This window comes from Phoca vitulina, unplaced genomic scaffold (assembly GCF_004348235.1).
Source record: "Phoca vitulina isolate PV1807 unplaced genomic scaffold, GSC_HSeal_1.0 scaffold6, whole genome shotgun sequence".
Taxonomy (NCBI): Eukaryota; Metazoa; Chordata; class Mammalia; order Carnivora; family Phocidae; genus Phoca; species Phoca vitulina.
In genome coordinates, this window is record NW_022589709.1 from 54,144,033 (window position 1) to 54,156,235 (window position 12,203).

General features: G+C 35.5%; 1 protein-coding gene across 3 annotated transcripts in view; it reads right to left on the minus strand.

The window, feature by feature from the left end:
* Positions 1-12,203, minus strand: part of FCHO2 (FCH and mu domain containing endocytic adaptor 2) — a 126,339-nt gene that overhangs the window by 61,467 nt on the left and 52,669 nt on the right. For all 3 annotated transcript variants that reach the window (XM_032404233.1, XM_032404235.1, XM_032404234.1), the window contains exons 7-8: positions 8,470-8,568; positions 7,085-7,181 (exon numbers count right to left, since the gene is read on the minus strand). In XM_032404233.1, the coding sequence (XP_032260124.1) occupies positions 7,085-7,181; positions 8,470-8,568 (196 nt within the window). The remainder of the gene's footprint in view (positions 1-7,084; positions 7,182-8,469; positions 8,569-12,203) is intronic.

Below are 12,203 nucleotides of genomic sequence, written 5' to 3' on the forward strand. Positions count from 1 at the left end.
ATGACATACCTACTACCACACCACACAGAAAGTATACTTTCTAACACAGGGGTAGGCAAATATTTTCTGCAAAGAGTGAAACAGTGAATATTTTAGACTTTGTGGACTGTAAGATCTGTCACAACTACTGACCTCTGCTGTTATAGTGCGAAAGGTGCCACAGACAATACATAAACAAGTAAGTGCAACTGTTCAAAACAACTTTTATGGACAATGATATCTGAATTTTCTACTTTTTGTGTATTACAAAATACTCTCCTGATTTTTTCTCCCAATCATTTAAAAACGTAAACCAAATCTTTGCTTATAAGCCTCTATAAGCTGCTATAACCCAACTCAAAAATAAGCAGCACCAAACTTAACTCAATGGCCACAGTTTGCTGATTCCTGCTCTAAAAGATATAGAAGAAAATCATTATCAGGTTCCATATACATCCCACAGGGCAGAGTTCTATGCCTCTGCCCTGAGTGGCTAGATACATACAATAGGTAAAGGTGTACTTCTTCACAGAAGTTTTCTATGTTACTTTTTTAGAGAGCTCTTTTCTTTTACTCTCTATTTGTGCTAATCTACATTATCTTCTTTCCTAATCATCATCATGAAAGAGGATGATTCCTCTAAGTCATTCCCCCAAGCTATGGAAATAGGAAACACAAGAAATCACAGCCTAACTGGTGTGGTCTGTGGGTCTTTGTCTCTTCTTAGCTATTTTTAATTTTGCTTTCTACACAAGCATTTTTGCTTCTCCGATTTAAATAAAAAAACTTTGGTTGGGGGGGTGGTAGGAAGCTCTATTTGTACATTTGGCATTATTCCAAATCCCTGAGAGCACTATAGAAAGATGACCTTAGATTTTTAAAAAATTATTTGCTTTACCCTATATTTTAAAACAAAAAACATAGGGATGCTGGGGTGGCTTAGTTAAGTGTCCAACTTGATTTCAGCTCAGGTCATGATCTCAGGGTCCTGGGATAGAGCCCCCCCACTTTGAGCTCCACCCTCAGCAGGGAGTCTGCTTAAGAGTCTCTCTCCCTCTCCCTCTGTCCCTCCCCCCACCACTCACGCCCTCGCATGCATGCGCTCTCGAAAATAAATAAATCTTTGGTGGCTCAGTCAGTTAAGCTTTTGCCTTCAGCTCAGGTCACGATCCCAGGGTCCTGGGATCGAGCCCCGCATCAGGGTCCCTGCTGCGCGGGAAGCCTGCTTCTCCCTCTCCCACTCCCCTCTGCTTGTGTTCCCTCTCTCGCTGTCAAATAAATAAATAAACCTTTAAAAAATAATAATAAATCTTTTTAAAAATAAATAAATAAAATAATAAACATAATATAGAAGCTAAAATTTTCCAAATATTTAAACTAATCAATCAATTTAATTTAGGCAGTATGACCACAGGAATCTTATTTTTCCTTTTTCATTTGTGGCTGTTTTTCATGTGTACCTTTCTCAGGATTTTCATATTTTTATCTTTAAACACAGCATAATCCCTGGAAGTCCTCAAATGAGAGCTGTAAACCTATATTATCATATAATGAAAATATAGGTAAGTTTTTAAGCAAAATCTTTTATTTAAACATATTATATACTGGCCTACCAACTTTTTAGGTTATTTATCCTTTTGTTTCTTATAAATGGAAACTTGCTTAACTTTCATGAATTATAAAAAGCATACAGCAAAATTAGCAGAATGACTATAAAACAGGAAACTCCAAAAATATGGTTTTAATTTCCTTTGGCAATTAAACTACATGAGAATGACCAGACATACTAGGATGTCATTAGAACACAAAAAGATATTCACAATTAAAAAACACCTGTTTATTCATAACCCTTCAGACCACAGGCACTTTGATATTCAAAGTATCTACTTACACTGACTCTAATTCCAGAAGAGCCAGTAGTACTTAAAAAGTAATGACAAAAACAGTACGGAGGTTCCTCAAAAACTTAAAAATAGAACTACCATATGATCCAGCAATTCCACTTGTAGCTGTTTATCTTAAGGATTCAAAATCACTATCTCAAAAAGACATATACACTCCCATGTTCACTGCAGCCTTATTTACAATAGCCAAGTTGGCGTAACAACCTAACTGTCCACTGACTGGGTAAAGGAAATGTGTTGTATATATACAATGGAAAATTACATAGCCATTAAAAAAAGAAAGAAATCCTGCCACATGCAACAATATTAACGGGCCTTGAGGACATAATGCTAAGTGAGTAAGTCAGAAAAAAACAAATACTGTATGATCTCACTTACATGTGGAATCTAAAGAAAACCAAACTCACAGATACAGTTAACAGATTGGTGGTTGCCAAAAGTGGGAGTTGGGGGGTGAAGAGTGGGTGAGATGATTAAAGATGGTCAAGAGGTACAAACTTCTATGGTAAGATAAGTCCTGGAGATGTAATAATATACAGCATGGTGACTGTAGTTAACAACACTGTATTATGTATTTGAAAGCTGCTGAGAAAGTAGTTCTTAAAAGTTCTCATGACAAGGAAAAAACTGTAACTGTGTAGGGATATACGTTAAAACTTATTTTGGTAACCATTTCTCATATACACACATCAAATCATTACGTTGCACATCTAAAACTAATACAATACTATATGTCAATTATATCTTAATTTTTTATTTTTTTAAAGATTTTCTTTATTTGAGAGAGTGTGTGTGCGCATGCGTGCATGAGTGGGGAGGGGGAGAGGGAGAGGGGCAAGCAGACTCTGCACGGAGCCCCATGGGGGCTCAATCTCACAACCCTGAGATCACAACCTGGGCCGAAACCAAGAGTCAGACGCTTAACTGACTGAGCCACCCAGGCGCCCCATCTTAATTTTTTTAAAAGTAATGACAAAAAAGGCACTTCATATAATAAGTAGTATAAAAATAGTCTCAATGAATAGGGAAAAAAGTTCTAATGTTCTCAAAGTGTTTGATTTACATAGGAAAATTGGACATAAAGTTAAAGGTTGTATCTTTGAACAAATAACTGACTAAAGAAAAAATGGTCATTTTTCAGCACAAGAAAAATAGGTTAATTTTTAGATATATAAATTTTTTAACAAACTTGTTTTCTTTTTAAAATATAAATCCCACAGGACGAAAACTAGTTTAAGAAGGAATTCATCCACCAGAGGGGGCCCTTACAAAACAAGAGAAATAAAGTATTAACAGCAATTAGCAGTTCACACAATTGAACGTTAGAATACATCTCACAAAACAAAATCCTTTAAATCTATGAATTCCATACAATCAAATGCACATTTTTGAGTATATTATTTTTCTGAGAAACACAAAATTTTCATCACTGAAATAGGCCCCCAGACTCATTTGTTCAGGTGCCCATAAGCTGAACAAATACAAAGAAAGAGCTATTAACTAGTCACCCATAGCAAGCCAACTAGAGAAGTAATATTTATTCCACCCACTCTGCTCCGACACCATTCTTTCTTTTTAAAGTTAGTTCTAGGACCACTTTTTTTTTTGAAAATCAGTCATTTATAGTCACAGTGTCAACAGTCACCCTAAAACAGTCACCTAATTCTTGGCTTAGTGATTATTCCAAGAAAGCCCATGTCATCACCATTCCTGGCCTTACCATTTAGCTACAGGGATTTTCTACATGTCACAATATATCCTGAGGCCAGTAAATTTAAATTTATAAAAGAAACAGTATCTATTAGTAGCTACCCATTTATCAGAAATGTATTACTTTTTTAACATAGCATTTATTAAGTATTCAATAAATGTTACATTATCTCATATAACCCTCAGAACAACCCCATAAAGAAATACTATTATTATCCCCACTCTACAGATGAGGGCAATGAGGCTTAAAAATTTCACTGCTACGAAAGAACAGACCACAAACTACAGGGCTAAGTAATACCACAGATAAGAAAATAACTGAAATTTTTTAAAAGATTTTATTTATTTGAGAGAGAGAGAGAGAGAGAGTGCGTGCTCAAGCACAGGCTGGGGGAGGGGCAGAAGAAGAGGCAGAGAATCCCAAGTGAACTCCATGCTGAGCATGGAGCTGGACTTGGGGCTCGATCCCACGACCCCTGAGATCATGACCCAAGGCAAAACCATGAGCCAGACACCCAACCAACTGAGACCCACCCCCCCAGGTGCCCCTAAAATAACTGTAATTTTTATTAGGATAATTAGATTCAGACAGTTGTTAAAAAAAAAAAAATACAGGGAGATTCCTTGTACACTTTGCCCAATTTCCTGCAATGATAACATTTTGCAAAACTACAACAGAATGTCACAAACAGGATACCGATAATAATACAATTTACTGATCTTGTTTAGTGTTCTAAGGCACTTTTAATCGGGCAATACATCTTTGCTTTTATCTATCAGCACTTCTAAATGCTCTATATAAAAACTGTATTTGTTCTCCAACTGTTTTTACCTCTCTTAACTGGTCTTCACTTATAATTTAATCTTTTTTTTTAGAGAGCGCGCAGGTGCGCACAGGGGGTGAGGGGCAGAGGGAGAGCGAGAATCCTAAGCAGGCTCCACACCCAGCACAAAGCCTGACACAGAGCTCGCTCTCACGATCCTGAGACCATGACCTGAGCCGAAATGAAGAGTCAGACGCTTAACCAACTGCACCACCCAGGCGCCCCATAATTTAATCTCTTTATAAGGAATTTTAGGGTTTAATACTTTTCTGTAGTTATATATCTCAACATCCTCATTCTCTATATATGTGAACTTCCTCAGTTTTATTCTAATTTCTCCAAAGCATAGGCCCTGGTGTCAAGAATCCTGGCATTTTACCATCTGCTCTGCCATGTACTAACTTTGGCAAATCCTTTAACCTCTCAACATTTCCCTCATCTTTAAAATGAGAATAATAGTACCTACTTCAAACAGTTGCTGAAGATCAAAATTTGCCTGCAAAGTGGTTGGCACATTACATGGCAGAGAGTAAGTCTCACTAAACTTTAACCATAATTATTTACTAGTCCTCACCAAGACTTTTCTAATAGCAAGTCTATCCACTGCAACCTTCCTAACATCCTACCTTTACTATGATATGTCCGTTTGTTCATTCACTCAACAAAAATGTACTGTTTACCCATAAAGAAGATAAACAGATGAATCAAATACAGAACTTTTCTTCACATCTGCACAATTATTAAAATTTAAGGTAGACAGCACCAATAACAAAGGAGGGGGAAAAAGTACAGTTCAAGTTCTCTGGCACTTTTGATGGAGGAAGTAGCAAATGACCTGGGTATTTAAGAGTTTATTTGCTTGACAAATAAATGGGAAGACACGGGGCAGGAAGGAAATGGGATATAGCATTTCCTAGAATAAGAACATAAGGGCAACTAAGGTACCAAGGAGGAAAAGGGGCACGTATAGGAAACAGCAAGCAGTTCCAGTTGGCTACAGTGAAGGCTAATAACAGAAAAACTAAAGACTAGTCAGAGCAGATCCTGAAAAAGCTTTAAATCCAAATCCAGAGCCTAAATTTCATTCTGTCTATGATGAAAAGTCAAAGATTCAGGAGTAGTGCAATTTTAAGTTCCTAATTGTATAGTCAAAATATGAATGTGCTGTATAACATGTAAAATGGATTAGAGAAGAAATCTCTACTGTGCCAGTATTCAGAAACAAAATGCTGCAATTGAACAGGTAGGTAGAGAAAGCATGAAAAGAAAATTTGAAGGGAAAAATATTAATGTAAGTGAATCAATGATTTGAAAGTTAATAAAATCTGAAAAGAAAAACTGAAGAAGATTTAGGTTACAAGCCTTAGTTCTGGGAACTGCGCTAAAGAAAAATGGCTCCCAGACTTCCCGACAAATCACTTAACCATTTTCCTGAATTCCAAACCATATTTTCTTTACTAGGCTGAATTATTTTTACCTGTAGAGTGAAACAAATATCTTACAAGAACATGGTATCATAACCAATAAACAAAATCAAGAAATCTGGAAGACTCTATGCTGAGCAGAGCAAGACAATGGGCTTAGTACATTTGATAGATCATAACATGCTTATTAAAAGTTAAAGATTCAGGATACTGTAATTATTTGTTCATAAAACAGGAACCAGGATTCCTGTATTCATTTGTTCACTGGTTATCTCCAGTGTGTAAAACACTGTCTGAATGTTTTAGAGCATGCAACAAATATACAGGTAATATATTCAACATATATATATATACCCAACATATATATATATATATATAGTCAACTTATTTATACAACAAATATATATATATTCAATATATATATATATGTTGGATACATATTTTAATAAGAAAATTTTACAAGTTATTAAATTTTATGAAAGGTTCTCTGTTGACCTCAACGCTGTGAGGGCTCAATATTCTCTCCCACCTTCCTCTTACTAAAATGCCTCTGTTCATAGGGAATACTGACAATGATATTGCAATAGTGTTGTATGGTGAGACGTGGTAGCTACACTTGTGGTGAGCATAGCATAACCCACAGAGGAGGTGAATCACCATGCTGCACACACGAAACTAACATAACACTGTGTCAACATCCATAAACTTAAAAAAAGTTTTTTTAATTAAAAATAAAAAAATAAAAATAATAAACTGGGCTTCTGTTGCTAAGCCTTTGAAAAATGTAAATAAACGACAACATATTAACCAAGGTTATAACAACCACTTTAATATTAAATTACTAACCACTAAAGGCCAGAATAAAAATATTAATTTAACCTATCATCAGACACAAAGTAAATGATACTTGATATTTTACAGATTTTTAGGTATCTCCTAAGCTCCACTTTGCAGTTTGGGAAATTAAAAGCAAATATATTTGTTGCTAGATGCGAGATTTGTATACATTTCCTTACAGAGTTTATCTTTTTTTTTTAAGATGTTATTTTCATTTATTTGACAGAGAGAGAGAGAGAGAGCACAAGCAGGCAGAGCTGCAGGCAGAGTTGGAGAAGCAGGCTCCTCGCCAAGCAGAGAGCCCGACACGGGATTCGATCCCAGGACCCCGGGATCACGACCCGAGCCGAGGGTAGATGCTCAACCAACTGAGCCACCCAGGCACCCCCAGAGTTTATCATCTTACCAGGTCTTTCCTTCCCAGTGCCTTTTGATTCAGCAAATTTTTGAATCAAGCTTTCAACTGTAGTATTAGCCATGTTATTTATAAATTCTTCATGGACCTATTAAAATGAAATAAAGATAATTTTTTTCTTTTTCCATCAAAAATTCTTACTGTATTTCAGACAAAACTTGCACAAAGCAATTAAAATTCATTACACTAAAATATGTGTTTTTTTTGACCCAAAGCCTTTGAGAACTTTCATTTACCTAACATGTTGCTCTGTTACCTTGTACTGTTAGTAGACCTGTGGGTATCAACCACTGTTTACGTGAACCCCTGAAGATACAGCCCCACAGTCTTAGAAGTCAAGGAAGTTTCCTATCCTCATCTTTGAATGCTTTAGACACATAATTCTTATGATAAATTAAAACTTATATAGATCTCTAATAATTTTTAGATCCTTAATAATAAAAAATAACAGACCTCATCTTTACTCTATTTCAATGCACTCCAAATTGTCATAATTAAATTGCTTTTATATTTTGGGGGAAAAAATTTTTTTTCTTAAAGATTTTTTTGTTTTTAAGTAATCCCTATACGCAACGTGGGGCTCGAACTCACAACCCCGAGATCAAGAATCACACGCTTCACCGAGCCAGCCAGGAGCCCCTATTTTTGGAAAATTTCTAAGTACAAGTTCTTTTTTTTTTTAAGATTTTATTTATTTGAGAGAGCAAGCAAGCACAAGGGAGAGGGAGAAGCAGACTCCCTGCCGAGTGGGGAGCCCAACACGGGGCTCAATCCCAGGACTCTGAGATCATGACCTGAGCTCAAGTCAGACACTTAAGCAACTGAGCCACCCACATGCCCCTCTAAGCGCAAGTTCTATAACTTACTGCTGTTCTAAAATATAAAACAGTAAAATTTTTAAAAAATATTCAAAGATTGATTAACTTCAGAATTTTAAGGTAAAAGGACTGAGCTATAGTTAAATTTTAACAATTGGTTTGCATTATCATCCTTGGTGGCCAAACAATCAAAAATCCTGTTTATTTTTTTTTTTAAAGATTTTATTTATTTGTCAAATATAAAGAGCAAGAGAGAGAGAGCGCGAGTGCACAAGCAGGGGGAGCGGCAGGCAGAGGGAGAAGCAGACTCCCCTCTGAGTAGGGACCCGATGCAGGGCTGGATCCCAGGACCTTGGGATCATGACCTGAGCTGAAGGCAGACGCTTAACCAACTGAGCCACCCAGGGGTCCCAAAAAATCCAGTTTATTTTATATTTAATACATGTAAATACACATTCTTACCTGAAATTTAAAAAAAAAATTGAGTTTTGGATTTTTAAAGAGTCATAAATGAACATAAAATTTTCATGAATCAGTTCAACAAAAGGAAAAACTTACCTGGGCTATTTGCAAATGAATTTCCTTTACAGCATTTGACAAGGATTCTATAATTTCCTTTATGTGAATGAGATGAGCTTCTTCAATATCTTGAAACTTCTGGATAACAAATATGAAAAGTTACATATATACATAAAAAATACACACACTCTGAAATCAAAACTTTTTAACATTATTATTTATTTTTTTAGGTAATCTACACTCAACATGGGGCTCGAACTTGACCCTGAGAGGAAGAGTCACATACTTTACCAACTGAGCCAGACAGATGCCCCTGCAATCAAAAGACCTTTTAAATCATTTCAATACAGCTAACCTATTTTAGTGAGTTAACATTATTATGTAATGTTTAACAATACTTCTAGACAAATGGGTCCAATAAATACACTGAAATGTTTAACTTTTTAACATATAAACTTTGTTATGCCATTTCTCAGGCATGTATGAACTTGTTCAGAGTTTGAAGACACCACAATTAAAATCTATAATTACAGTCAGAAAATTGGAAGGAGATCCAAATGAGAAGTGTCACAAAAGCCAAGGCAGAAGTGTTTCCAACTGAAGAGCAGATAGTTGGCAGAGCAAAAGCTACTGCTTACTTCTGAAGACTTTATAATCTAGCCTGAAGACTCTCAAAGTGTCTTTCTAATCCTTGAAATATTAATACATGGCCTTCAAAAGAGGTAATCTATGGTCAAAGAAATATGGAAAAGCCTGTATACTCCATCTCAGCAGTTCTCAACAGAAGGTGGGGATACATCCAGTCACCTGGAAAAAGTTTTCAAACTATAGAACGCATAGAGCCTCTACTACTCCCTGGGGAATGGGAGTGGAAAAAGATGAGAATGTTGTTTGGAAAAAATTCCCAGGTCATTCCGATATTTATTCCCTGGGAAGAAAACCACTGCTAGACTTGGCTTCCAATAAACAAATTAAGAAGCCTAAGAAATACTGAAATAAAACACGTTTCATTTTGCTTAACCCAGTGTGTTCCAAATTTCTTTGACCACACAGTCCTTTTTGTTTTTCTTCTTCTCTGAGTATCTATTAATATCTCACACAACAATAATATTCCTCAAAACAGGATTTGGGAAATGCTGAACTAGCTATTTTCAAACAAAATACATTTGTCATTTCAACTGCACAAACCTGATTACCCTTTTTTTTTTTCCAAATTAAATCAGTTCTAAGGAATAGGCCTAAATGCCTTGTTATTTTTTCTGGTTAGATTATCAAATTAAGTTTCCTCACCCCATATTTAATATACAATTTTCTTTAGCACTGAGTTATATGATCAGAAAATCACTAAGCTAAATGATCATGTTCATATCTATGCAAGGGTCTGAACTTTTTAAAAAAAATCAGTAATGGTGAAATTATAGTTTTGGCAATAATGTAACAATAGTTCAAAAACTTCAATCAATTTTATTCATGAGAAATGGTGGAGTTAAAATGTCTTGCTTTGACTCATTTTGACCAAATCAACGAGAATACCAGTATTTCAAGATTCTGAATTATTTTCTTAAGAAGTGAGGAATATCCACAGAAGCATGATTCTATTTTATGTTCCTATTATAAGAATTTGCCTTCAGCTTAAATTTTTGCAATTTAATGAATAAGATATTTTCTCATAGACTGGTAAGACCCAAATCCAGAAAAGCTAGGTCAAACAGCCACAAATTTCATATGGATAATCCCTAATTCCAAGAAAACTGTGCCACCTTCATTCTCTTTTGAAAGAGCTACACTGAATAAGACATATCCTTAATTATTTAAAAATATCTTGAAGCATGAAGCCACACAAAAACTCAAAGCGTGATTCAGATGCAATTTAGAAACCGTGCTGGGTTGGTTTTTTTAGGGGGTAGGGGATCTGCTAAATACCACAATTCCTCAGAATTAGTGATGACTAAACATAGAGTAATTCAACAATGGGACTATAGTCTCTAGTATTTGGATATAAATGAATGAACTTTCTTGAACAAATCAGGCTTTTCCTCCTTGCAATTTCAAATTCACCATATTCATATGTATTGTTACATTAATTTTTTTAAAGAGTACAATTTTGGGGACGCCTGGGTGGCTCAGTCGGTTAAGCATCTGACTTTTGATTTCAGCTCAGGTCATGATCTCAGGGTTGTGAGATCGAGGCTCACAACAGGCTCCACGCTCAATGGGAAGTTTGCTTGGGATTCTCTCTCCCCGTATGCCCCTCCCCCGGCTCCACTCACATATTCTCTCTTAAAAAAATAAATAAAAATAAAAAATTAAAAGTACAATTTTGTCAGCCACTCTAATACATAAAAGCACCCTAATACTAAAAGTCCTTAATCTGAAGTTGTTGTTTAAGCAAATCTCAAAGCTTCCTTGAATGAGCCACCTAACTGTTTAAACAAAATCTCCATATTCTCTCCAGTTTTTAAGTGTCATTAAATAATAGTAGAAAGCATAAACACAAAGAAAATTCACAATTTTAATCATGTTTTTTCCTAACCCCAAATGAAAATAATTAAATCACAATACTCTAAATAAATCCTAACCTCTTTCATCCCACAGACTCAACTTCTTTTCCCACTAGTAAATATAGGTCCTGTCACCCAAATCTGATTTTCACTAGACTGACAGTGAATCAGGTCAACGTGCTTGGCCTGGAACAAAGAAAGATGGAAATGTAAAAGAATTCTTTTCACTTCTAAATAACTGAAATTAAAGTTTAAAGTCTACTATCCATTAAGAAATGATAGCCCTTTTTGCCATTGTACTAGTCTGACAGAGAGACAGAGACGAAGAGGGAACGTGAGAGAGAACAAACATACACACATTAGCACAGTATACCATCACCTTTACTTAAAAGCAGCGTGGTTATACATCTGCTCAAATATATTAATGTCCCCATCTTGGAAGTAGCAGAATAAACAAAATGCCAATGTGGGGGAAAAAAAAAAAAAAAGTAATGAAAAAATAGAAAGAAATGAGGGGAAAGATGAGTGCTGAAAATTTTCAGAACACTTTTATAAAATAATATAAACGAATAAAAAACTCTGACTCTAGCAAATTCTAATTTTTCCAAATTAAATAGCTGAAAGGCAAACATTTTCTGACAGAAACTAATCATGTTGATGCAAAATTAATGAACCAGTAACTGTCTTATAAACAAGTGTTCCTAAGGATTCAAAAGCCAAAAGAACACTTGCTGAAGTCTACAATAAGGCTTGTTGCTACAGAAATTGAAGTTTTTTTTCTCACTAGAGTTAGAGGCTCATTTATTACAATTAACTAAACCCTTCTTGAAATATTATCATTTCTCAGCTGCCATGACATTATACTTCCCAGTTTTCTTCCTTGTCTGGCCTCTCCTACTTGGGTCTCAGCATCCCTTCTTTTACCAAACTGTCAATGATGAGTCTCTCAGAGCTTGGCCCTTTCTTCCCTACACTCTATTCAAAGATGATATCATTATGGCTTTGAGTACTGGCAAGCCCTTATTTTACACAAGCTCATAATCCTTCATTCAAAACTTTGGGACCAGATGTTTTAGAGTTCAAACATACTGAATTTTTAAAATAAAGGTAACGTGGTGTTGTTACCGTATCTTTCACAATACTGCAAGCAGGATTTGCAGTGGCATCTGTGTACCAAACACGTTAATATTTCTAAAGGAAAACATGTATATTCAATGTAGGTAGGATAAATTAATAGCCTTACATCAGTTCTGGTCAAGTTTTGCTGCCAAA